The 27,006-nt window shown below is 48.3% G+C and overlaps 3 protein-coding genes across 7 annotated transcripts; 2 read left to right on the top strand and 1 right to left on the bottom strand.

Annotated features, from left to right (window-relative positions):
- Positions 1-1,167: 1,167 nt before the first annotated feature.
- Positions 1,168-6,495, top strand: RPL7L1 (ribosomal protein L7 like 1). Of its 3 annotated transcripts, none has more exons than XM_045498249.1 (7): positions 1,168-1,428; positions 2,039-2,147; positions 3,049-3,212; positions 4,196-4,333; positions 5,122-5,231; positions 5,424-5,638; positions 6,075-6,495. In XM_045498249.1, the coding sequence occupies exons 1-6, from the start codon at positions 1,415-1,417 to the stop codon at positions 5,630-5,632; spliced, it is 744 nt and encodes a 247-aa protein (XP_045354205.1). In that variant the 5' UTR covers positions 1,168-1,414; the 3' UTR covers positions 5,633-5,638; positions 6,075-6,495. The 3 variants fall into 3 exon arrangements, with proteins under 3 accessions (XP_045354205.1, XP_045354207.1, XP_045354206.1); XM_045498251.1 differs by having other exon boundaries at positions 1,187-1,428; positions 5,529-5,638; XM_045498250.1 differs by having other exon boundaries at positions 1,194-1,428; positions 3,052-3,212.
- Positions 6,496-8,533: 2,038 nt separating this feature from the next.
- On the bottom strand, positions 8,534-9,411 carry CB2H6orf226 (chromosome B2 C6orf226 homolog). Its single transcript, XM_045498252.1, has one exon. The coding sequence runs from the start codon at positions 9,375-9,377 to the stop codon at positions 9,117-9,119; it is 261 nt and encodes an 86-aa protein (XP_045354208.1). The 5' UTR covers positions 9,378-9,411; the 3' UTR covers positions 8,534-9,116.
- Positions 9,412-18,555: 9,144 nt separating this feature from the next.
- Positions 18,556-24,524, top strand: PTCRA (pre T cell antigen receptor alpha). 3 transcript variants are annotated; one of them, XM_045498253.1, is made up of 5 exons: positions 18,556-18,721; positions 21,596-21,655; positions 22,052-22,390; positions 23,243-23,287; positions 23,937-24,524. In XM_045498253.1, the coding sequence occupies exons 1-5, from the start codon at positions 18,664-18,666 to the stop codon at positions 24,287-24,289; spliced, it is 855 nt and encodes a 284-aa protein (XP_045354209.1). In that variant the 5' UTR covers positions 18,556-18,663; the 3' UTR covers positions 24,290-24,524. The 3 variants fall into 3 exon arrangements, with proteins under 3 accessions (XP_045354209.1, XP_045354211.1, XP_045354210.1); XM_045498254.1 differs by having other exon boundaries at positions 18,558-18,721; positions 22,070-22,390; XM_045498255.1 differs by lacking the exon at positions 21,596-21,655 and having other exon boundaries at positions 18,557-18,721; positions 22,070-22,390.
- Positions 24,525-27,006: the final 2,482 nt, after the last annotated feature.

The following is a 27,006-nucleotide window of genomic DNA, read 5'->3' on the forward strand; positions in this document are numbered from 1 at the left end:
ATGCTGCTAAACGTCCCACAAAGCACGCCATGATAGAGAATGATCTGGCCCCAAAAGCCAGTAGTGCGGAGATTGAGAAACCTACGCTAGACCTTTAGGAACCGCCATGAGCAAGGCAGCCATGGTCCCTGCCCTCCTAGTATTATGAAGAAATGTTAAAAATATAATAATGGGATGAAGGAATTTAGAAAAAAGGAAAGAGACTAGAGTCTTGCTAAAGTGCAATCCATAGACCTGAAGGATGACATCACTTTGAAGCATGTTAAAAAAGTGAATATCAACTCCCCCCTCCCCTACAAACTGAATTTAAAATCTGCATTTTAGGGGCGCCTGGGTGGCTCAGTCTGTTAAGCATCAGACTTCAGCTCTGTTCATGTTCTCAGGGTTTGTGGGTTTGAGCCCCAAGTCAGGCGCTGTGCTGACAGCTCAGAGCCTAGATCCTGCTTCGGATTCTGTCTCCCTCTCTGTCTTTCTGTGCCCCTCCCCCGCCAAATAAACATTAAAAAAAATTTTTTTTAATCTGCATTTTAACAAGACCACCAGGTGACTACTATGCATATTAGTGCTAGAGGCACTGCACTAGAGGTTTCCAGAATACAGGACGTCGGTTATTTTTGTTTCATGAAGACCAGGAAAAAAGGAAGCAAATTCCAGGTGGTGAGAGCTGTACGAGGGAAGATTCTGACATGACAAAGAGGAATTTCTAGTTTTCGATTCAGCACTGATAACTAACCTAGTGTCTCCTGCTGCGTGTCCTACACTCAGACACTGTGCTAAGCGCTTTACATGGAACATTTCACATAATCCTCGCAACGCTATCGCGTAGGTCCACTTTACGGGTAAAGCAAACCACTGTACAGAGGGGTTAAATAACTTGCTCTGGGTCCTGCTGACGGAGCCAGGCTGACAGAACGGAAGCTGCACTCCTTACCATCCGAAATCGTCCACAAACACCTCCACCCACATGTGAGAACTAAAGTCACAGGGGCCCCAGCTCTCGCCATCCAGCAAAAAGCCTCTCCCGCCAGACGGTCTCCCTTCCTGCACACGTGCAGCCGAGGGGAAGCGGAAGGAGAGGCGCGCCCTCCACACCGGAAGTCGTAGGAAGTGGGAAGTGTTTATTTACAGCCCAGCCAACGGCATTAGCGTAAAGGAAGGGGGCGGGATTTCGAAGATGACGCAGACTCTAGAGTGCTCGAAAGCAGTGCGAAAGAAGCTTTGTGTAATTTTCGGCAAGGAATCTGTGTTAGCGAGACCTCAGCGGTTCACTGCAGCTAACTGGCAGGACTACCCGTGTTATAAACCTTGAGCTAGAAGACACATCTCTATGGTCAAGTACACATAGAGCGGTCCTTTCTTCCCCACGTGGTGGGGCTGCGCATGAGCAGTAGCCGGTAGCCACAGCTTTGGAAACATGGCGGAGCAAGAGTGAGTGTTTGGGGTTTGAGTCTCTCCAGTGGGGTCTTGAGCATCCGGTGCCATCCACGGTGTTTATTCCTCAGTGGCGGAAAATAAGGATACTTGTGGACTGAAGGAAGAGAATAGAAAAGACTCCAGATTACAGAGAGTGGGGTGAAGAGCAAGGAGCCGTAGGATTCGGCCTGCCGCTCAGGTGGAGGGAAGCCGCCGTCAAATTCGGGTTACTAACCTTGGGGGCAGGCTGGAGAGTGCTAGTCTTGGGTTCACCCAGCTTGACTTGAGTATTGCCCCTGCAGATAGGTCTGTACCCGCCCCAGCCCCACGGAGTTTTACTAGGAACGTGTAGCTGTTAGTGTCTTTAAAAGGCTGTGACAGTAAAAGCTTCATGGAGGCAGAGGAGGACTAGTGGCCAAGGGGTTCGTGACTTCTTACTGCTTAGAAAAGAGTGAATGTTAAGGGGTCCGTTTTGAGGACTGGCGTCAGACACCACAGTTTGCAGGGAAGTCTGTCTTTCAGAATTTGAAGAGAGTAATGTTTCTCGAAGCCCAAGAGATGGTTTAGAAGCTCATTGAAAATATGTTCTTTAAACATGATCTCTGATTGCAATTTTCCGTATCAGGCAAAGAAAAAAGATTCCTTTGGTTCCAGAAAATCTCCTGAAAAAGAGAAAGGCGTATCAGGCCCTTAAAGCCACTCAAGCGAAGCAGGCACTTTTGGACAAGAAGGAGGTAATGATGGGGCACCAAGAGAAGGGAATTAGAATGTATTTGGTGAGTTATATCTAGCATGTGTTGAACTAGATTTGGTATGGACAGTCCCTTTCCCCGTCGATTCTATTACAGCAGGTATACAGTTCATGTCTTCATTTAACAAATATTTCTAATTTTCTGCAGATAAAATGTTTGAGTAGTTTGTTAAGGAAAAGTGGAGGAGACGTTGTACTATTTGGGTTCACACCAAGTGATTTGAAAAACCAAACATTCTCTTTACTTGGAAGAAAACTTTTTTTTTTTGTAATGTGCCAAACAATTTTGCTACTTGCTAAACGTTTTTTTAAAAAAAAAAATTTTTTTTAATGTTTATTTATTTTTGAGACAGAGCATGAATGGGGGAGGGCCAGAGAGAGGGAGACACAGAATCTGAAACAGGCTCCAGGCTCTGAGCTGTCAGCACAGAGCCCGACGCGGGGCTCGAACTCACGGACCGCGAGATCATGACCTGAGCCGAAGTCGGCCGCTTAACTGACTGAGCCACCCAGGCGCCCCAACTACTTGCTAAACGTTTTGAGAAGATACTTATTTTGGAGTCTGGAAGATGAAACAAGCTCATGCTTATTTTGTACTTTATGATCCTTAACACAGTGTTAGGTTCCATAAATGTTTGTTGGTAACGTTGGCTAATAGCATGTAAACTAACTTGTTTATTTATCAGAGACTTTTTTTTTTGTAGTTTCTGAGTTTTCAAAACTCCTCGGATATCTCGTTTTTGCCTTATCTAGAATAGAAGATGTTTGCTTCTTTTTGCCGAACATAGTGGGAAATACACTCTATGGATAGTGACCAATGAATTACTGTTGTGGAAGTAAAACTAGAGGCACAGAATGGTGATGGTGGTCTGCCTTTTCTGTAGCAGAAGAAAGGAAAAGAGGTCAAGTTTAAGCGACTGGAATGGTTTCTACATGATTCCTGGCGGCAGCAACGCGACAGGGTGCGCCTCAGACGACTAGAAGTGAAACCTCACGGTTTGGAAGTGCCGGATAAACATTCCTTGGCCTTTGTTGTTCGCATCCAAAGGTGAGGAACTTACCGGATTCCGTAGGCTGGGGCAAACTACTGGTTCAGCTTTAGGACCCTTTCTAGGGAGATGAGATTTATAATAGGCTTTAAGCCACTAAGACAAGTTGTGCTAGGAACTTGGGGTTTTTCTCTTTACGGTTAAGGAGACTGATGTGAGCAAATACACATGAAAATATACCAAGTGCAATGAGGGTCAACTGCTGCAAGGGCAGTACTGGTTGTGGACCCTCTAAAGCAGGAACTTGAAGCTGAGACCTGCAGACGTGGGAGGAATTCACGAGTGTTGGGGAAGGCTTTCCAGGCGTAGATGCAGAAAGTCCTGAACTGTGGGAATCAAGGCATCCTTCTAGGAACCTAACCAAGGTCAAGTGGATGGAGCGTATTCAGTGCTGGGGAGAGCTCATTAAGCTTTTTCCTCATTGAGGCGTACTTTACCCAGTCTGTCTGCATGTACAACTGCCTCTTCCTATTTCCCCTACCCAGTCATCCAAACCAGAAACCTGTGGGCTTTAAATATCTTTGAGCCCTCTTTATTAACCTCCCTACCATTTCCCATAATCTCTCCTGGACCATCAGATTAGCTAACTGGGTTTCCCTGCCTCTGGTGTCATGCTTTCAGATCCGTCTGATATGCTCTCCTCAGTGGTTGTCAATCAGAAAGTTGATTGTGTCTCTTGTACCTAAAATCTTTTCGTGCTTTTACTGCCCGCAGAGTCCAGCTTCCTTTGCTTGACATGCACAGCCCTCCACACTCAACTCATACACACCCCACATGAAATCAGGGCCCATTCTGTTCCTATAGCATTGCCCCACATCATGTGAGAATGACCTGTTTACATAGCTGCCACCTTCTGACCTCACCTGTGAGGCACAGTCTGTGTCTTGCTCTCTGGATGCCCTGTAGTGGCAGTCATTTCATAGGTCCTTGTCGGACTGACAAAAACTGAATAGAACCTGACTTCCTCTGTCGTTCATTTCAGGATTAATGGGGTGAGTTCGCTGGTGCAGAGGACCATTGCAAGGCTTCGCCTGAAGAAGATTTTCAGTGGTGTCTTTTTCAGAGTGACCCCCCAGACCATAAAAACGCTGCGTATAGTGGAACCGTATGTGGCCTGGGGGTGAGTAAGGTTTTTGTGTGTGTGGATTCATATTAGATTGTATGTGAGCCTGATGAGAACATTAGCATGCGAGTGTTATTCTCCAGGGCTCGTGTTGCTGTGTTGAAGAAACATTTTGTGGTGACCACAGTTCCCAGAAATCAGCTGCCAGCCATAGAACTTTGGAACATGGGGCAGACAGAGCAGGAGGTGGTGCTGCTGCTGATGTGACAGGAAAAGTACCATGGCAGGGCTTGTTGGCTTGTAAGCTAAGGCTGAGTAAGATGCGTAGAAGAGAAATTAATTCTTGGGAGTCTTGGGGCAGAGCTGGGGGCAGTGCTTGTGTAAGAGTAGTGTGTTCTTTCATGGGCGCCTGGCAGGCTCAGTCAGAAGAGCGTGTGACTCTTGATCTTGGGGTCATGAGTTCGAGTAGTCTTCTTTCAAACATTAAAACCCAGCAAGCGCTTGGATTTAGCCATCTTGAGTAGAGGATTCTATAAGGCCAAAGTCCTGGATTGTAAGCCAGTGTTTGTTTTATTTTTGCCTCGGAAAGTAATTTTTTTTTTTTTTTTTTTTTTGCACAATGAACATTTCTGTCCATAAATTGTAATTTTTAATTCCATAGGGCCGCTCTGGTGTTTTTCTTGCTTGTGTACTTGCAGGCATCCCAGCTGCAGCATGATTGCACTTCATGGTGAGGAATAGGGGTAGTAGGAGAAACCCTCCTCAGCCAGGCTGCAGGACTGAGTGACCAGTGTGTGCAGTGTGCCAGGGGCTGATAAGGCTGTACTTTATTCTGCCTCACATAGATTTCCAAATCTGAAGTCTGTCCGGGAACTCATCTTGAAACGTGGACAAGCCAAGGTCAAGAATAAAACCATCCCTTTGACAGACAACACAGTGATTGAGGAGCACCTGGGTGAGTGTTGAATCTTAGGGGTCAGTTGGGCAGAAAGCAAGGATCTCTGGTGGTCTTGATGTGGGATTTAGGTACTGTTTTTCTTGGAGTCCCAAGAACCTACCAGAGTGCCCAGCTCTGAGCATAGAACAGCCTCATAGTATATACTGGGGAAATGTCGAATAAAGGAATCTGTATCCTTATGTTTCCCAGGGAAGTACGGTGTTATTTGCTTGGAAGACCTCATTCATGAAATTGCCTTTCCGGGGAAGAATTTCCAGGCCATTTGTGACTTCTTACGTCCTTTCCATCTCTCAGTGGCCCGTCATGCTACCAAGAACAGAGTGGGCTTTCTCAAAGAGGTGGGCTTACCAGGCTATCGAGGCGAACGCATCAATCAGCTCATTCGGCAGCTGAATTAAACCCAGGTGAGGCAGGGCTGAAAACTGGCCTTGGGCTGATGTGATGGTCCGTTCTTTGCCACTTAAAAATTCTTTTTGCATTTCCCAGTATCTGAGAGTAACTTTGGCGTTTGAGTGGTAGAGGGCAGGGAGAGACTGGTATCTACAAGTCTAACAGATGGAAATATGCTTGAAACAGTGAATGCCTGGTTAGGACATGGGGCATTCCCATGTGTATTCCAACAATCGGAGGCTAGAAAATGTTGAGTAACAAAAAAAATCTTCTGTATTGCTGTGGTCATTTACCTGGTAATGGGGAGAGAATATTAACTAATTTCAGAAAGGATTTGAAGATACAAACCATCTATTTTGTGGAAGGTATCTTAATTTTTTGAAATTGCTTAATCTTAGGTGCCAACTGTCATTAAATTTCTATTAATGAAGTTATGTTTTTCTTCCTCAGAATATCTGAAAGCACAGCACACTGGAGGTGTGTTTTGTCTTTTGGAATTGTTATCAGTATCTTCAAAGAAGATATTTTCTGCTATACCTTCAGAAACTATAGAGGGGGGGGGAATCAAGGAAAAGATGATGACGTTCCTGGCAGGCACGTCTCATCACAGCCCAGTTCCAAGAAAAAATTCCAGTGTGTTTTCCACGTTGACTACACTGTCACCCCTTAAGTCAGCAGAGGACTCATGCCATGGAAGAGAGAATCCTGCTACGTCACATCTTCCATTCTGGGGTTTAATGTTAGTAAACGAGTATCCAAGCATGAATACAAGACAGCAGTGGACCACGCTCAGGGACATACTTGAACCTGGGGGTTCTTGGGGCTTTGTTTTGGAAGGAATTTAAAATACAGTTACAAAGAAGAGCACAAACACGGTTCTCAGTTGTCTCTGCTGTGAGTCTGTTCTGACTTTTCAGTGACCGCTTTGTGAGCTCTCAGACTTGGCTGGCCTGAAGTGTATCTGGTGGCTTCCTTATCCTAGCCTGTGGTCGATTTAGTCCTTTTCTCTAGCTCAGGATTTTAACCTTTTCTTGGGTCTATGAGAAGGGAAGGACCCTTTTCCCAGGAAAATCCGTACACTCAAATTATTGCTTGGAAATTTTTATGTTCATAGATTTCTCTTAGGGACCACGCACCTTATGTGAGAAAGTCCTGCACTATCTGGATTGACTGCCTGGGCCCTGACCTTGTTAGTCTCCTCTGGTCCCACGTCCTGTGGAACACCAAAGCTTACCAAGATAGCTTTTTCCCTTGGAGCCAATTGGGTATTTCCTATTAGGATCATAGTGGTGGATCCCGGAGCCCTCTGTACCATCTGCCTCAGGGAAATGCTCCCCATTTATTTCTGCTGGGTTTCAAGATGGGATTTTCTTGGTTTGGCATAGATGAAATTAGTACTATTAGGTCTTTTAGGCCCCAGGCAGCCTTTATTGAACCCTCTCCTTGCATAGTCTAGACTCCAAAAGTATTGCTCTCTACCCTGCTGGTAACCATGTATAGACCACCACTAGGGCTCCTGGGGACATAGACCTAGAAAGGGAATCTGATCCTGCTTGTGTTTTATCATCAGTGCCCCCCTCCTAGGTGGGCCTTCCTCTGTTCCTGTCACGTCATTGCCTCAATTGCCATGTGAGAAGTTGGTGAGTGTGCCAGGCATAGGTTAAGACTTGAAAACGTTTAACCACTGTGTCCCCGGGTCCCTTATGATCAGCTTTACTGCACTTTTGGCTCATGGGGCCCTCAAACATAGCTGTGAGGTTGAGTTAGAACAATGCCTTAAAATGTGCCAGGTTATGAGGTAATTAATTAGGTTGGTTGGCTCAAGAGTTAACCTGCCAGGAATAGATGTTAGAGCTTACTCTTGTATTTTAAAGCATTGTGAAATCAAATTACTTTAAGATGACGTATCAAAAGCCATGGGAAAAGAGCATTTGTGAATGTGGATGCCCAGGGTTTCTACTGCAGGTACGTTTTATAATAAATACGGGGGGTGGGGGGGCACCTGGGTGTCCTGATTTCTACTTAGGTCATGATTCCAGGGTCATGGGATTGAGCCCCACTTCAGGATCCACACTGAGTGTGGAAACTGCTTAAGATTCTCCGTCTGCCCCTCTCCCATGCTCTCTACCCCACTCCTCTTTGGGAGGAAAAAAAAAGCTAAATACAAGAAAAACGTTTCCATTCTTGCCTGCAAAATGGAACTAATGTAGCATGTGTGCCTCACACAGTTGTTCAAAAGGTTAAGCAAAATAACCATTAACTTGGAATTCTACGTATATAAATAAGTTATAAAAAATGTACTGCTGGGGTGCCTGGGTGGCTCAGTCGATTAACCATCTAACTTTGGCTCAGGTCACCATCTCGCCCTTGGTGAGTTGGAGCCCTGCATCTGGGTCTGTGCTGACAGCTCAGAGCCCGGAGCCTGCTTTGGATTGTGTCTCCCTCTCTGCCCCTCTCCCGCTCGCACACTGTCTCTCTCAAAAATAAACATATACAAAAAAATTAATGTACTGCTGTATCGTGCACTATGATCTACCATTCCCTGAACAAGTTGTGGAACTATCATTTCTGGGGAAAATCAGTCGTATGATTTGTAGATAGCGTATGCTGATTGTGAATTGTTCATGGCTGTCAACATACAAAACCATCAACATACACCACATATATGTTCTAGGTGGAGGGAAAACAAAAACCTTAGTTTCAGTAAGCAAGAGTAGGGGCAGTAAGCCACGTGGCCCGCCTACTTAGAGACTTCAGAAAGTAGTTGTAGGAGCTCTCCCTCTGTTCTAAGCTTCTATCGTGACCCAACTGGTTCCCAGAGCCAAAGGTTCTAGTTTTTTGTTGATTGGCTTTTAACGCTTTAGGATTTTGTTGGTCTAATGTATCTTTGAAGTCATTCCAGGGCCAAGTTTAATCATTAAACCTTTTATTAGCTGCTGACCTGGAGAATGGCTAAGATCAACACCTCTTGAATCCCAAGTTCATTTGCCCAACTCACAAGAATTAGCTGAGCCGGGAGATAAACACTGACGTTTTCCTACATTACTAACGAAATTGTTCTCAGTGGGTCAGACCCCGTTAGTGTGTCCTCAGTAGCATTTTAAAAATGAAGGCACATCTATGCATCGCAGAGAGTAAAAAGTAGGAGATCTGTTTCAATCATCTGTAAGGGCCGAAACCGGATTTTTAAAATGAGGATCTTGGTCCAGAAATACTCGGATACAAGACAGCTCCAATGACTCTCCCAGGAGGCTTAAGTTCAGCTGAGACAGGTCGGGGGCGAATGCATAAAAGATAACCGTGGCCAGCATCCAAGGTCCGAATTTATGCAGAACAGAGTCACGCTCTCCAGGTCTAAAAGGCAAAGGACTACGAGCCTCAGGAACCCACTACGTGCCGTCAGGAAGGCGCAGTCGTTGACTCCGCCGAGCCGGGCCCCTCCAGGCGTTCTTCTACCCGGACCCGAGGTCGACGGGATCTGGGTTCCTGGGGCTACGGCGGCGGCGCGGGGGCCTCAGCCGACCCCGAGGCCTCCCAGGGCTTGGGCCTCCGCGGGAGCCGGGGCGCCGTGGGTTCGCCGTGGGTCGCTGTGATGCAGCGCCTCTCCAGGCCCGGGAGCTCCCGGCCCTCCTGGACCAGCTGCAGGAGCTGCGCCAGGGTCACCGAGGCGGGGGTCGACTCCGCGGGCGGCGGGCCCGGGTCAGGGCGGACCCGACCGCTGTGCTGCTCCATGCCGGGGCGCAAGCCTAACATGCGTGCGGGCAAGCACTTCCGGGTGAGGTGGGTGCAACCACTGTCGGAGGAAATGTAGAGGAGCTGGCAGACCATACCAAGCCGGCCCAGAAAGGGGGGAGCACTTGAGAATTGCGACCTGCTCCGCGCAGAAACGCTTCGCGCGCGCGCGCGCGCGCATACACACACACACACACACACACACACATATACGCGCGCGCACACACACACACACACACACACACCCTTAGCCCACACCAGAGCCTGCAACGTGCAATGCTTTAGAAGGAACTTGAAGGCTTGCACAGAATGGGCCGTGCATGTAGACACGCTGATGCGGACAAAAAGACCCAATTTGGCACACATGCATAGGAAGGTGCACATACCTGTTTCCTTTTTTTCTTTTTCTTTTTCTTAAGTAATCTCTTGGGGCTCGAGATCAAATGTCACATGGTCTTCCGACTGAGCCCGCCGGACGCTGGAGTTCAAACTTATTTTCACACATGCGCAGAAATGCGCACCTACACCTGTAGAGACCTGTGGCAAGGGGGATCTTCTCCACACCGGACTCCGCAGCTCCAGACAGAAAATAGCTATGGACAGATTTCCAGTGACCTCAGGAGAACTGGGAACAAGTGACAGCACTAGAAAGTCTTGACACTCTCTCCCCATTTCCTACCATCAAGACTCTATTCCTGGTGTTCCCAGAGGGGATGAGAAAAGATGAAGGCAGGTCAGTTGTGCTACAGTCCCTCTGGCTGCTCAGAAAGTTAGTACAAACAATTCTCAGGTTTGTAAGTTTATCGAAAGCTAGCCTGATCTGGCAAACACTGTCTTCATCATGTAATCAAAGTCTAACTACTAATAGAACAAGCTGGCGCCATGTATCTCCTGATGTGATGCACTGAGAAGGACACTATGGGTGTAGGAATAATACATCTCTTCTGTAGTATTCCTGCCCAAAAGGTTCACTCTGAATCTAATCTTGAAGAAATGAGCAAAGCAAAGTGAGAGACATTCTGCAAATGACTGCCTGGATGCTTTATAAATGGCAACATCATAAATGTCTCTGTGATGCCCACAAAGATGGTTATTAATATTCTAACTAGGTGGGTGGCTATGCTGACTCTCTTCTGTGGCCCCTCCAGGTCCTCTCTCCACCCTTGTCCACCCAGCTTCCAGCACACTGACATCTACAGACATTGCAATAGGCTTTGGGGTTTGGCCAATGCGGGGGGGGGGGGGGGGGGAGGGAGTGAGCAGGAGAAGAAAGAAGGAGAAGGAGAAGGAGGCCAGGGTATTTATTCCTCAGTTTCTCTCCCTCCAGGATTCCCACTGGCTGCAGGGTCCTGGTTTCTGGTTTTAGGGCCCTGCCATTGCTCTCCTCACCTCTTCAGGCCTGTTACCAGTTCCAGGCACTGCATTATCACTTGGGATTTCCCTTCACCCTTCCACCCTCTCTAAATAGTCCCTTTATTAAATTCTCCTCAAATTATCCAATACATGTGTGTCCTCTGTTTCCTGTCCACACTCACCAATAAAGGAATTGGCTCCAGGAACAGCCTCAGATAGAATACTGAGATTGGACTGATCATAAATTCAGAGCACAGGGGAAGCCTCTTTGCAGTGGGGGAAGAACACCCAGATGATTCACTGCATGCACAGGTGTCACCATTACTCAAATTATCCTTGGGCAGGGGTGGGGGGTGGCAGGGGTGAAGTGGATAATACTGCATTGTTGAGGGAGGGAGATGGCAGAACAAATAGCTGTGGCTCTTCTTCACTGTGGTGTGGCCTCGTGTGGCTTCTCATGGCCACAGGGAGAAAACTGGAAATTATCAATATCTGACAGGAAATGCGAGTGTGGAATCAGGACACCTTGATGGCACCTTGGAGGTGTCCCTCATCCCCTATAGGCAAAATGAGCCCACATGGCTGAGGATGGGCACCGGGATGTCATTGTAGGGGTTGCCAAGTTGTGGTGCTAATTAAGTGCTCAGCCCTCTAGGGCAGCATAAGAATATGCGAACATAAGGGCACCGAGGGACTCTGAGATGAAATGGGGACATTTGGGCAGACACTGGCTTCTGTCTTCCCAGACATCAGCTTCAGGACTCTCCCCACCTCCAGTCTTCCCTGGCCCTTGTCAAATCAGATCCCAGAACAGCCTGGGCAGAGAAGCACAAGGCCCACGCTGAGAGGAGGATGCCCAGACAGAAGGAATTACAGATCTTGCTAAACTGTCTTGGCAGGAGCCACAGCAATATGTGTGGGAATGGGTTCTAAGGGAAATAGACCCAGGAGGGTGGAATGTCAGGTTCAGTTTGCCCAAACTCAAGTCCATGGATGCTCATCCAGGATTTGAGATTTAATGTGTTGGCTCAAGCACCTGGGAGAGGCATAAATAGTCTATGAGGTTGGTTAATTAAAGCCTGGATTTAATGGTAGCCTATAGTTAGTAAACTTGAAATGCCAGAATTTCCCTGGCATAATGTAAAGGAAAGAATCCAAAATCTCAGAGAGGTGGGCATGCCAGATTGGATTTATTATGTGCAACCTGCTTAGCCACCCCTCAACACATATTTTAAGGGGGTCTGGAAAACACCTCTTTGCCAAGGCATTAAGAAATTCATTGGTGAGGGGTGCCTGCCTGGCTCAGTCAGTAGAGCCTGCAACTCTTGATGTCGGAGTCAAGAATTTGAGCACTGTGTTGGGCACAAAGTTTACTCAGAAAAAAGAAAGAAGAAAGAAAGAAAGAAAGAAAGAAAGAAAGAAAGGGAAAGAAGAAAGAAGGAAGCAAAGGAAGGAGAAAGGAAGGAAGGAAGGAAGGAAGGAAGGAAGGAAGGAAGGAAGGAAAGGAAGAGGGAGATAAATGCATTGGTGAGAGTCACCCACATCCTTGACTTGCTCTAATGGCTGTCCTCTGTAGGCTGGAGATGCTAGTGGGGGATGCTGGATGAATCAGTAGAACTGGATTCCGTGATCTCAGTGGAAACAATGGTATCCTGGTAGCGTAAAGGCCAGGTGGCAATGTTTAACAGCCAAAGGAAAGGTAGCCATAATACCCCACATTAAGACATGGGAAAGAATGGTCATCCCGTTGGACACAATGACAGTCCTGTGGACCCTCTTTCCCCAGGCACTTTAGGCCTTGTTCAGTGGACTCACGGTGGCAGGGATGGAAGCTATGCTTTGGTTCAGTAATAGTCTTCCCTTCTCTGAGGCTAATCTGGCTGTGACCAGTGCTGAATGTCCATCTTACTTACAGCCTCATGCTGAGTCCCTGACTGGGTACCATTGTCACCTGTTTATAGGCTGATTTGACTGGGCCCTCCTAGCATGGAAGGACTCCATGTGCTTTATCCTCATGAGAACAGACACATATTCCAGGTATGAATTCACCTCCTCTGCCTACAGTCTTCTGTCAGCACCACTATTCTGTCAGCATCAGGTATTCTGATGGACAGAATACCTTACCCATCACCATGGCATTCCACACAAAATCGCCTCCAACCAGGGCTCACATTTCATTGCCAAGGAAATGTATAAATGAGCTCACTCCCAAGGAATTCACTGATCTTACCGTGTGCCCCATGACCTCAAAGCAGCAGGCAAGAGAGAATGGTGGATTGGCCTGCTGAAGGCTCATTTGGAGCATAGCTGAGAAACCACACTTTGCAAGGTGCAGGGGCTATCCTACCCGATGCAGTGTTTCCTTAAACCATAACCATACATGGTCATATATAATCAAGAGGTAGGGGTAGTCAGAGCTTCCTCACTATTACACCTAAAGTCTATAACCTACCAGAAGAATTTTTGCTTCCCATTCCAATAATGGAATGGACTCAGAGGGCGTGGTGATCCTAGAACGCCAGAGAGAAACTCTTCCCACCATACGACAATCATAGAACTGATGACTTGAAAGCTAAGATGGCCCTGGCCATTTTGGTTTCTCCTGCTACTGATCCAATAGGCAGAGAAAGGCGCCTCTGTAATGTCTCGGTTGGTGAAGCCCAATTACTAGAGAAAATTAGGTTGCTACTGCATAATAGAGTTGGGGCTAGATCTGGAGCCCAGGGGAGTCACTGAGGTGTCTCTTAATAATCCTCCCAGGGCGCCTGGGTGGCTTAGTCGGTTGAGCGCCTGACTTCGGCTCAGGTCATGATCTCACGGTCTGTGAGTTCGAGCCCTGCATCGGGCTCTGTGCTGACAGCTCAGAGCCTGGAGCCTGCTTCGGATTCCATGTCTCCCTCTCCCTCTGCCCCTAACGCACTTGCCTTCTGTCTCTGTCTCTCTCAAAAATAAATAAACAGTAAAAAAAATTTTTTTAATCCTCCCAACCAGTGGTCCCGAAAACTTCAGCAACCCAACAAAGTCAAGACCACCAAGGACTCAGACTCTATAGGAGTAAAGGTTTGAGTCACCCACCAGGTAAGGAACCTGGTGCTGGCAAAAAGGATAAGAAGAATGTGTCATTGGAGTGAAAGCAGGCAGGTGTGATTTCAACTTAGGCCTTGTACCCCCCAATTTCCCCTGCTAACTTATGTAAAGAACACTGGAGGTAGCTAACATCTTCAAATTACCCATCTGTGTTCCTGCTAGGACCCTGGGATATAAAGTACATATTTTAGTTAGAATTGTCTGGGCAGCGAGCAGCAGAAAAACCAAAATAACAATAGTTTACACATGATAAACATTTCTAAGCTCTTTCTCCTATAAATTAACCTTGGTGTCAAGCAAGCCAAAGCTGGTGTGGTGGCTCCACGAACGTCAGATCGTGCTACCTGTGCATCTTTTAATCCTCTTTAAATTAACACCATAGAGGCGCCTGGGTGGCTCAGTCGGTTAAGCATCCGACTTCGGCTCGGGTCATGATCTCACGGTTCGTGTGTTCAAGCCCTGCATCTGGCTCTGTGCTGACAGCTCAGGGCCTGGAGCCTGCTTCAGATTCTGTGTCTCCCTCTCTCTCTCTGGCCCTTCCTCTCTCTCTCTCTCTCTCTCTTTCTCTCTCTCAAAAATAAATAAACATTAAAAAAAATTTTTTTAATTAACATCATAACTGAAACATTTCCCCGTGTCATTACAACCTCTTCGGAAAGAATCAAGACTTAGCTCAAGTATCTTCTAAATCATTCTTCCTAAGGCTCACATCAGCTCCAGAAAGGATGATCTCCCTCTCCCGGGACCCCCCACACACATGCGCACACACCAGTCGTGACATCTGTTACACTCCAAGTCCCTTGTCTGTTTATGAGCCTGTCTCCTTCCTTGACTGGTGGGGGTAGCTCTTTTTGTCTCATCCCCAGCCCCAATTCCTGGCATCAAACAGACACCAAGAAATGGTTTGCAATACGAGGATATTCTGAGGCATGGATAGTATTTCATCCTGGAGAGCCACTCTGGTTTATTTAGCTCCTTCCTTGTTATTGAACTTTCAGGTGATTCTTATTTTGTATTATACCTATCACTGTAGGACTTTTCATTTGATCAATGAAATAGGTGCCCCTGTCAGTATTAACTGGAAGACACTTCTACTTGCTACTTCAGCACACACACATCCTGATCTGGCCCTCTGACTGCAGCCTTCTAATTGGATATGTCAGATTTACAATCGGTAACCGCTTGGTTAATAGCGGCGGTCTTTCTCTAATAAGCACTGCTGCTTTTCCTTCATTTTCTTTTTCATAGCCTATGTGGCTCATCCCAGTTTAGAAGGGTCCTTGGTTTTCTATGTGTGTATATGAAAAAAAGGGGAGAGAGGGAGAGATCATCTGCTGTGCCAGGCACTCAGATGGGTACTCCTATCGGACAACCTTGTATGAAGAGCCCTGGAGAGACTCCTGTGAACACATCCCTAGAGTGAAATCCCAGCTCCACCACTTGCTGCTAGGGGATCCTCGGAACTTCGTTTTTCAGAGTCGCAGTTTCCCCAGCTGGAAACAGGGATGAGAACACCTGATGGGGTGATCGTGGGGATTTAAGGAGAGGTCTGTGAATAGGACCTGGCTCTTAGTAGGCAGGTCAGCAAATGGCCAAGTTTAATCCCAAGTGAGGAGCTCAGAGAAGGATTTCTCTCAGAGGAGCTCTGAGATCCAACGCCAGCATGTCAGGACATCCTCACAGCCCTGGGCGAGGGCATCTTTAGGACCCGCAAGACTGTGCCCGCAGAGGGAGATTCTTGGCGCTTCTGGAAGGAGGATACCTACCTGTGTGACAGAGGGCAAGGAAAGCTTGCAGTGCTTTGGGGATGAGACCTGTAGCCCGGAGCTGGGAGTGGGCCGGTGGGAGGGTAGCTGAGCAGCAGGAGATGGTTGCAGCCGGCAAGGTAGGCGGCTGGCACAAGGGGTCTTCTGCCTCCCGGTTCCTGGGAAGGTCTTAAAACCCTAAAGAGGCCAGAGGGCTCCTTCCCCATCTGTAATGTGGTAACGGAGCCCGGGCCAGCACCTCCCCAGGCTGGAAGGCAGGAGAGTCGTTAGGGACACCTGCCTCCTCCCCGCCCTCGCCCCCTCCCCCTCCCAGCGGGAGCCCGCGCAGACCGTGGGCACCTGGGCGCCGGCTGCGCCTGGGAACAATTGGCGCCCCTGGCCTCCAGGCCTCCCTGAGGGAAGGGGGCGGGACGTCGGAGGGTGCAATAGACAGGACTATTAAAGCAACCATCCCGACGGAAATGGGGTGAGGCTGGAACCAGAATGAAGAATCCTGAGAACCAAGAAGAAATAAATCCTCCAACATAAAAGATATTAACATAGGGAATGTCTCGCAAGTAATAGGGATAATCGATATCCTGGGATAGTAATCGATATCCTCGCAAGTAATCGATATACTGGGATAATCGATTAGCGCTGGGGGGGGGGGGGCATGAAATTTAGATGCATGTCTTCTATCATACACCGGAATTAATTCCTGATAGAGTTAAATGGTGACGGGGGATTGGGGATTCAACTACACACGCACAAAAAGACAGTAGAAGGGAGAATGTACCGTTCTGTAGAAGGGCGAGGACTTTCTAGGCTTAAAAGGGATGAGGAAGGCGCCTGGGTGGCTGAGTGGGTTGGGTTGAGCTGGGAACCCTGGATTTGAGTCCAGGTCATGATCTCTTGGTTTGTGGGATACAGTCCCATGTCCACATCACAATGATAGCGGGGAGCCTTCTTGGGATATTCTCTCTCTCTCTCTCTCTCTCTCTCTGTTCCTCCCCTGCTAGTGCTCTCACTCTCTCTCTCAAAATACGTAAATAAACATTAAAAAAAAAAAAAAAAAGTGAGATAAATCCCATTAGGAAAGACAGATGTGTTGGGGGCGTCTGGATGGCTCAGCCAGTTAAGCCTCTGACTTCAGCTCAGGTCATGATCTCACAGTTCATGAGATCCAGCCTCGAGTTGGGTTCCTGTGTGGACCTTGCTTGGATTCTCTCCCTCTGGCACTCTGCCCCTCCCCCATGTCTCTGCCCCTTCTCTCCCCCGTCTCTCTTGAGCGTGCATGCGCTCCCTCAAAAATAAATAAAAAATAAAACTTAAAGGGGCGCCTGGGTGGCGCAGTCGGTTAAGCGTCCGACTTCAGCCAGGTCACGATCTCGCGGTCCGTGAGTTCGAGCCCTGCGTCGGGCTCTGGGCTGATGGCTCGGAACCTGGAGCCTGTTTCCGATTCTGTGTCTCCCTCTCTCTCTGCCCCTCCCCCGTTCATGCTCTGTCTCTCTCTGTCCCAAAAATAAATAAACGTTGAAAAAAAAAATTTTTTTTAAATAAAATAAAATAAAATAAAATAAAACTTAAAAAAAAAAAAAGCTGCTGCATAATATTCACTGATACAGGTACACCAAACATTAATTCATTTGGCCCTTCCCCTAGCGTTGAACAATTACACTGTTTCCAATTTCTCTTGCTTTTTACATGTACTACTACTTCAAAGAAAATTTTTGTGCATAAATCTTTGTCTTATAATGACTGACTCCTTCTTATTATTTCATTAGGGTATATACCTAGATGTGAAGTTTCAGGGTCAAAATGACAGCTATAGCTAAAATTTAGTAGAGTCACTGAAAATGGCATTTATGAAGAGGGTGTTTTGTTTTGTTTTGTTTTGTTTTGTTTTGTTTTTTAAGATTTCATTTTAAATAATCTCTGCAGCCAACCTGGGCTTGAATTTACAGCCTGGAGATCAAGGAGGTGAAGAGTCACTGCTCTACTGACTGGGCCAGTCAGGTGCCCCAAAAGAGTTTCTTCTTCTTTTTTAATGTTTATTTATTGTTGAGAGAGAGAGAGAGAGCACAAGTTGGGGAGGGGCAGAGAGAGACAGAGACAGAATCTGAAGCAGGCTCCAGGCTCTGAGCTGTCAGCACAGAGACTGACATGGGACCAGAACCCATGAACCCTGAGGTCATGATCTGAGCAGAAGTTGGACGCTTAACAGACTGAGCCACCCAGGTGCCCCTAAAGAGTTTATTCTTAGATTTGATGAGTGGTGCCTGGGTGGCTCAGTCGGATGGACAGCCGACTATGGCTCAGGTCATGATCTCACGGTCTGTGAGTTTGAGCCCTGCGTCGGGCTGTGTGCTGACAGCTTGGACCCTGAGGCCTGCTTGGGGTTCTGGGTCTTCCTCTCTCTCTGTACCTCCCCCACTTGCACTCTCTCTCTCTCTCTAACATTAAAAAAAAAATTTTTTTTAAGGTAGTCGATGTAACAAGCAGGGAATATTCATGAAATCTCTGAAATTTCCCCTCAATATCACTGTGAATCTGAAACTGTTCTAAAAACTAAATTCTATTTTTAAACGTGGCAGGGGCGGAATGTTGTAACAACACTGTAATAAGCGTATTGGGCTTTTTGGCTACAGTGAGGTCAGCCATCAGGAAACCGTCCAAGCCCTGGCTCTGCCACCTGCCAGCTCTGTGACCTTGAGCAGGTCACTCAACCTCTCTGAGCCTCAGCTGCCTCACCTGTGAAATGGAACTTAGAGCGGTTGGCTGGACAGAATGAAGTGTTGAATGCAAGGCCTTGAATACTGCCTGGTGCTCTGTATCCTGTAGATGGCAGGGCCAGTGAGTGGGAAAAGACTTTGCAGACCATGAGGTGCTCTTCAGATGGGAGGGAGTAGGCTGTGGGAGAGGCACCTTGAGTTCCCTGGTGCCTGAGAGGGGATTGGGTTTGGGGGCCAGGGTGGCGGTGGGAGGGGCCCTCACTGGGGAAACGGCTCCGTGGTGGAGCAGCTGAGGTGCAGCTGGGCCTGTGGCCTGGGAGGCAGTCTTGCGGGCACCTCCTCCTGCAGACCACAGTCTGCAGCTGAGTCCTGCCTCTTCTCAGGTGGGCCATGGCCAGGACTTGGCTGCTGCTTCTCCTGGCCCTCGGGTGTCCAGCCCTGCCCATAGGTGAGCCCCCTCCCTGCATCCCTCTCTGGGCCCCCATTCGTTTACCCAAGCCCACTCCCTAGCTCCTGACCTCCTTGGGTGTGGGTGGGATGTGGGGAGGCAGGACAGACCTATGTGGGGTCCCTGGGAAGGGTCTCACCATAAGCCCACCACTCCCTTCCCCACAGTATTCACCTTCCAGCTACCTCACTCTGGGGCTCCGACTCCTGTTTCCTGGAGTCCACAGTGTTGGTAGTAGGGCAGTCACTTCTTGGAGGTAGATAATAAGAACAAGCTGGATGGGCATCCAGGGAGGGTGGGGATGGGGTAGCCAGGGCTGGGACATGGGTGGCATTGTGAGATCCTCTTCTGTCCTTCCTGTCCTGGACTCCTGCCCTCAACAGTACCCTGTTCCAAAAGGACTCAGAATGCCTCAGGTTCATCCCTGCTCCCCCTTCTTCGTGAGTTCTCAGGAGAGGTCCCAAGGCCCCAGTGACTTCCCAAGGGTATTACCCTCAATTCCTCAAAGATCAAGAATGGAGCCAAAGGACTTGTGTTTAGAGGAGAGAATTCTGGGGCACCTGGGAGGCTCATTTGGTTAAGCGTCCAACTCTTGATTTTGGCTCAGATCATGATCTCACGGTTCATGCATTGGAGACCCGAGTCAGGCTCCATGTTGACAGTGCAGAGCCTGCTTGGGATTCTCTCTCTCCCTCTCTCTCTCTGCCCCTCCTCTCTAAACAAACAAACAAACAAACAAACATAGGAGATAGAATCCCCGCTTCACCTAGAAGCATGTGCATGTTTACATGTTATGTGGTGGGGAAAGTCCTTGATCTCTGAGTCAGGGCATCTTCTTTTTAAAAATTTTTTAAAAAGTTTTATTTATTTTGAGAGAGAGCATGCGCTAGCAGGCAGGGGAGGGGCAGAGAGAAGAAGACAGAGACAATCGCAAACAGGCTCCACAACATCAGCAAGGAGCCTGATGCTGGGCTCAATCTCAGGAACCGTGAGATTATGACCTGAGCTGAAATCAAGGGTCAGACACTTACCCAACGAAGCCACCCAGGCGCCCCTGCATCTTCTTGATCTAAAGCTGGCTTCTAGTATTTTCATAAGCTGTCTCTTGCTAGGGAGATTAACCATATCCATGTGAAGCAGGGAGAGCCCATGGCAAAAGGTCTGGGAAGGAAGCAGCCAGGCTGAGGAGGAGCAATCCCGGGCAGCTTCATGGAGGAGGCACATGCTAAACTCAACCTGGGGAGTGTCTCTATCTGTACAACTGGACAGGCTCAGGAGCTCACTTTTGGCTTTCTCTGTTCCTTTTGTTTGCCATGCCTTATTAATATTAGTATTGATAAAATAATACTAATACTTTTCTGCCAAGGTGTTTGACATTCATGAACTTCATTCTTCACAACAATTTTACTGGGCTGGTGTTTTTAAGTTTATTATATTGGTGCAGCATTCAAGACTCAGTAAATTAAGTGGACCAGCCAAGAGTCAAACCAACTCTGTCTGAGGCCATGTCCCAGGCTTGATCCACTGTGCCATGTAGCAAAATCTTAGTCACCCTTCCAAGTGGGGCGGGTCTATGGGAGCAGGAGTCAAAGACACCTGAGCTCCAATCCTGAGTAGGCTACTTACCTTCCACATGCTTCCAGATCAGTTCTTTGACCTTTAAGAAACCTTCCCTGAGCACCCCCCACTCTGACCTCCCCACAAGATTCTCTGGTGTCTTTTCCTGTGCCCTGGGGAATTTCTTTAGCTTGGCTGCATTTAACTCATGGGGTAAATTTGTGGGTTTTAACATTTGAGATTTTATTTATATGAAAAGAAGATTTTATTTATATGAAAAGAGATTTATTTTATTTATATGAAAAGAAATTTGTGGGTTTTAACGTTTGAGATTTTATTTATATGAAAAGAAATGTTATTCAAGAATAACATTTTGGTCATTATATATATTGTCACCTTCACTGAAAAATATAAGATTGTAGAAAATCAAGACTATCCCAGAAAATATAGGACAGATGTTTGCAGTACCCATGTGACTTTTTTTTTTTTTGAGAGAAAAAAAAACTTGCACGAGCAAGTGGGGGAGGGGCAGAGGGGAAGATTGAGAGAGAGAGAGAGAGAGAGAGAGAGAGAGAGAGAATCTTAAGCAGACTCCATAGTCTGTGTGGAGTCCGACTCGGGGCTCAAATCCTACGACCTTGGGATCATGACCTGAGCCAAAATCAAGAGTTGGATGCTTAAACCAACTGAGCCACCCAGGCACCCCTATTTTTGATTTGTTAACTATGAAATAATACAGACACTTGAAATAGGTGAATTGTATGATACATAAATTATGTCTGACCAAGCTCTTTAAAAAATATTATAGGGGCACCTGGCTGGCTGGGTTGGTAGAGCATGCGACTCTTGGTCTCAGGGTTGTGAGTTTGAGTCCCACCCCACGTTGTATGTAGAGATTACTTAAAAATAAAATCTTTCTAAAAAATACAACCACTGGAGCGCCAGGGTGGCTCAGTCAGTTAAGTGTCCAACTTCAGCTTAAGGTCATGATCTCATGGTTTGTGAGTTCGAGCCCCGCATCGGGCTCTGTGCTGACAGCTCAGAGCCTGGAGCCTGCTTAGGATTCTGTGTCTCCCTCTCTCTCCACCCTTTCCCTGCTCATGCTGCTTGTCTGTCTGTCTCTCTCTCTCAAAAATAAATAAACATTAAAAAATATTTTTACTACTACAGACCTACAGAAAACAGAGAAGAGGGCAACAAACACCTCTGCATATTCCACTGAGATTAACAAATAGTTACAATTTTGCCATATTTGAATCAGATAAAAGAAACAAAAAGTTACAGATACATTCGGAGCCCTCTTTGATCTCATTCCAGATCTTATTTCCTTCCCTTCCTCCCCAGCGGTAACCACTCTCCTGAGGCTGGCACAACAAGGTATTATAAGAATGTGTTTATGCACCTGCTATCATTCCCATAGGAAAGGTTCCTTGAGGGCAGGGACAATGTCTTCACCAGTGTTTTATCCCCAGTTCCTGGCACAGAGTATGCCAGATATTGGGTGAGGGATATGATGGATATGATGGGTGAGGGAAGAATGGATACATGGATGCATGGATGCATGGACAGATCTACAGATGGATGGTAGAAGAGGTATAGGAAAGACAGATGATGGGGAAAACATGGATGAATCGATGGGTAGATGCAAGAAGAGAGGGATGGATGAGTGGGTGGAAAGATAGATGGATGGTGGAAGCAAACCCAGATGGAAGGGCAGAAGTCTATTATGAGGTGCTGGCCTGGGAGGGCACAGACAGATCAAGCCCCCCACAGGTGCATGCTCTCTTACAGGTGTGGGCGGCACACCCTTCCCCTCTCTGGCCCCACCAATCACGCTGCTGGTGGATGGGAAGCAGCAGACGCTGGTGGTCTGCCTGGTCCTCGATGTTGCACCCCCTGGCCTTGAGAGCCCCATCTGGTTCTCAGCTGGCAATGGCAGCTCGCTGGACGCCTTCACCTACGGCCCTTCCCCAGAGGCTGACGGCACCTGGACTAGCTTGGCCCAGCTCTCCCTGCCCTCTGAGGAGCTGGCAGCCTGGGAAAACTTGGTTTGCCACACTGGGCCCGGGGCCGGCGACCACAGCCAGAGCACGCGGCCCCTCCAGCTGTCAGGTAGGGACGCCGTCTGGGCCCCTGTGGATGCTCCCTGCCCCTCCCCTACACACCCTGGAAACAGGATATGGTGGGAGACAGGGCAGGCTCCGGGCCATGGGGGCATGGAGGGTGTCCACATGCCAACCATCTGAATGAGGCGACGATGGGTAGGATCAGAGCAGGGTGACCTCAGGGCCCTGAGTCCTGGATTTGCAACTCCTTCAAATATCCAGGCTTCAACTATCTCCTTCAAATCCAGGCTCTGATGCATGACTTCCAAGAGGTAATACCTCCTCCCTCCTATTACCTAGGGTTAATATCTGTATCGGCCTATATATGACACCCTACCTATAAGGACCAAGCAATAATTAAATAACAAAATGTTTTCATCTACTTATTGTTTACCCTGCAACAGGCACTGTTACAAACACTTTACATTCATAAACTAGGTCATATTATTTTCCCAATCTTACAGGCACAGAGAAGCTAAGTGACATGTCCAAAGCCAGCTATTATTTTTACTAGGTGACTTACTTCCTCTTTTTGGATTATGGCAGTTTTGTCATCTTCCAAACGGGAATGTGGACTAAAGGTCCCGCCTTTCAAAGAAGGGTGCTAAGAAAATCAATTTCTTGTCTGAAAGTGCTGAGGCACCTCAGCCTCCCCTGGGCACAGAACAGTCGACCGTGGGGAGTGAGAGAGATCTGGGCCCCTGAGAGGAGTCGTAGCAAATGGGCCCCAGGTTCCTACTGCTGGTTTATTTGTCCAACATGCCGTGAATGGCTGCCCTGTGCCAGGCTGGGAGCATAGTGCTTGGGTGGAGGGCAGAGCCCATCCCCAAACACTCATTCTCTTCTCCTTGACTGGCAGGAGAGACTTCCTCAGCCAGAACCTGCCTCTGGGAGCCTCTCAAGGGTGAGTACTGGGGATCTTGGGCTCTGTTAGGGTCTGGCCTGATGGTTCCACTCTGCCGGGGCGGGGGGGTTGGTGGTGTTCCCTGAAGAGGCTGCCTTGCTGGGTTGGGGCACTGGCAAGCCTGGGCTTGAGTCTACCTGTGGGTAAATGGGAGTGGGTCCTCTGACCCCAGAGTACTTCCTGGACACCAGTTGGAAGGTGTAGGTGAGAGTTAACGGGAGGCTCCTTAAAGCTCTCCTTGGGCAGCCCAGATGGATGGTGTCAGCGTCAGAGCCTTGGGAGACTAGGTGATAGACAGTCCCACCACCCAACAGGCAGAGAGAGTCATGAGTCAGGTTCTACTTCCTCACCACATAGAGCATTTGGAGCTGGTTATTTGCCTCTGCATCAGATGCTAATTTCTGCCTGGCCTACATCCCCCTGGTTTGGGGGGGAATAAGATAAAATGAAGGCTGGGAAGGTGTGCGTTATTATTACCAGTTAGAGCTCAGGTCAGACACCAGGGAGGACTTGCCCTGGCTTTGGGGAACGGCGGGGAGGAGGAACGGCAAGGGCAGAGGACAAGGCCCCTCTTCCCCAGAGAACGCCCTCCTGCGGGTGGGGCTGACGCTGGCCTCCAGGTCCCTTACTGCTTTTCTCTCTCCCGCAGGGACGCGGGGCCAGGCGCTGCGGCTGGGGGCGCTGCGACTGCTGCTTTTCAAGCTGCTGCTGTTTGACGTGCTCCTGACCTGCAGCCGCCTCCGTGCCCTGCCCTCCACGCTGGGGGACCCCGGGCTCCCCGCGCCCCCCAGGGTCCCCCTGGAGCCCCGCCGTCTCCCGCAGCCTCCGCCCGCAGCAGAGCCTTCAGCTCCAGCCACCTGGATTCGCCGCAGTGCTGGGGGGACGGCAGGCCCGGGGCTCACCCTGTCGCTGCAGCCCCGCCTTCTCGGCTGGGAGTCCAGGAGCCCGGTGTGGGAGGAGGGGACGCTCCCTACCCACCGAGCCTGGGCCTGGTGCTCGTGAGTCACCCTGAATTCCTGCCTCAAGCCTTGCAATCTTTGTGTGTGACCTGCCTCCTATTGCAGATGGAAATTTCCGGCGCTGGGGTTTGTCTCCCGCCTCGGATTGAGGGCCTTCTGAGGGAGAAGGCTGTATCTCTCCCATCAGACCGGGAGCCGCTTGAGGGCGGGGATCCACAGGTACAGGGACCCTTGAGGTGCAGAGAACTGAGAACAATTAAAGGGGAACTTAAATGACACAAACAAATGAAACATGTTTTAATTCACGTCTGCCCTGGGAGGAGGGGATTTGGCAGATTTTTAAGAAGCAGAAATCTGGGAGGGCTCCCTTGAGGAAGAGGGCTTCCTGAGGGTGAGACTCTGGGAACTGTAGAGTGATGCCAGGGTTTGGGGAAGATGCTGTCCTACCTCTGTCTCCTTCTCTGCAGGCAGGCATGGGGTGAGGCTCCCTCTCTGTCTCCCCATCCTGACCCAGCCTTTGCAAGAGGTCAGGACGAGGAGCCCAGGAAGCCAGGAAGGTGGGGTGCTGGACCTGATGTGAAGTTTTGTACAGACTTGACAGAAATGAACAGGGCCAGGATCCCAGGGTAAGAGGATCATATACAATGCCAAGAGCATGGATATTAATTACAAACTTACACCTTATTAATCAGTTAAGGGTCATTATTCATTTAACAAATATTCATTGAGCATCAACCCTGAGCCAGGCACTAAAGAGTCTTCTTGTTTCCTAAAGAACGTTCTTACACTGATAGTATATGAGGCCACCACAGTAGAGTGTCTGGCCTCTGTTTCTCCAGCACTGGCAGGAAATCCAGTCTTTCCAGGGGTTCCTCTCCAGTAATCACCCGCAGGAATCTCTGGGTGCTTTCATGTGAATCCAGGTGTCCCCTAGGCAGCACAGGACAGTCTGCTGGACAAGTGGTGCTACCTTTGTCTTTCTTCCCCCAAGGTGGTATTAGCAAATGCTCTAACATCACCCCCCACCACCACACACACACATGGTGTCAGTGACATTTCCATCTTTCCTGAGCCTCTGTTCCCTCTCAGCTACTGTTCCATGAAAACCCTCACTATCTGCTGCACAGCTCATCTCTCACCAGCCTGTAAGGAGATACTCCCACCTCTTTTTGGATTCTTCAAGGAGGGGTATCCCACAACTTCTGGGGACAAATCCGTCCACCATCCCTACATGGCTTGCTCCTTCCCCAACACACAGACTGAGAAGAAGTCTAAGCTAGGCTGGGTTGGGGCAAGGGCATGTCTGGCCATAACCTCAGACTTTCTCCGGCCACTGTCCGTTTCCAGCCCTGAGCTCCTGCCAAACTGATTTGTGCCTCAGTAAATGTCCTTCAGACGTCCTTTTGTTCATTTTGGAATCAGAGCTTCCCTTAGCTTCAACGCCCCTCCTCATCGTGTTCCAATCCCCCAATCCTGCCCTGCCCCGGGCTCAGTTGCTACTGTGGCTGGCTTAACATTATTTCCCAGGAGGGTTCCTGGGCCTAGGTAAATCACTGGACTTGGCCAGGCTCTGAGTCTCCCCAAGTCTTAAGAAGCCTACAGAAGATGCAGCATTGCAGAAGGGTGTCCTGATCCTGTGTGCTATAGAATTATACATACCACAGCCCCTTCGTATCTAAAGTGCCTTGTCACTTGCACAATTGTTTTGAGCAAGAAGCTAAGATCAGGAAATAACAAGTCAAAAGGCTGAGCATCAGTCCTAAGACTTCATAAAATAATATAAATATCCAATATCTAGGAAGGAAACATAGGGCACTGGGAACAGAGCCTTGCAGACAAAAGTGTAATTTGCAGACAACTTCCCAGAAAAGCAGCCTTGGTATGTGTGCGTGTCCACAGGACACTGAGCTCAGGGGCAGTCTGAAGCAGCCCCAAAGACCCAGAAAGTCCTCCTCTTGATGAGGAGATGGGAACCCACTGAGTATCTCCTTGTGTGGGGTACCCTGTCGTTGCTGGGGAGGCAGAAGGGAAATACAATTGTTCATTAGCCGAGTCCCTGCTTTGTAGGAGCTCAGAATCCAAGAAATAAATAATAGGGTAGAAAAGAGAACTAAGGTTACATACTAATAAAAAAAAAGTGTGAATTTTTTACAATCTGTTAATAAGCTTTAATTCCACAAAACTATTTGAGGTTGCCAGCTACAGGGAAGTCTTTAACAGCAGCTAGGAGCATCCTTTGTCATCATAAAGATAGAAACTGAGGCTCAGGGTGCCTGGCTGGCTCAGTCCATGGAGCACCCAACTCTTGAATTTGCGATTGTGAGTTCGAGCCCCACGCTGGGTGTAGGGATTACTTTAAAAATTAAAAAAAGGAAGAAAGAAAAGGAGGGAGGGAGGGAAGGCAGGAAGGAAGGGGAAAAAAGAGAAAAAAGAAAGAAAAAAGAAAAAAGGGAGGGAGGGAAGGAAGGAAAAAAAGCAAGACGCAAGAGAAAGAAAGGAAGGGAGGGAGGGAAAGAAAGAGAAAGAAAGAAAGAAAAGAAAGAAAGAAAGAGGCTTGGAGAGGAGGTAATTTGTTCTAGCTCTCGGGGGGACAAAGCTGGGATTACTAGGCATTAAAAAAACTGCTTGAAGGCTGGGGACTGAGTCCCCATGGTCTCACCTACACAGCCTACCAGTGATTAGCAATTACAACAATAACAACAACTAGAATAATAATAAAATTTTAAAACAGGTGCTCACTTAAGTGTTTGCTGCATTACA

The sequence above is a fragment of the Leopardus geoffroyi genome, chromosome B2 (genome assembly GCF_018350155.1).
Source record: "Leopardus geoffroyi isolate Oge1 chromosome B2, O.geoffroyi_Oge1_pat1.0, whole genome shotgun sequence".
Lineage (NCBI taxonomy): Eukaryota > Metazoa > Chordata > Mammalia > Carnivora > Felidae > Leopardus > Leopardus geoffroyi.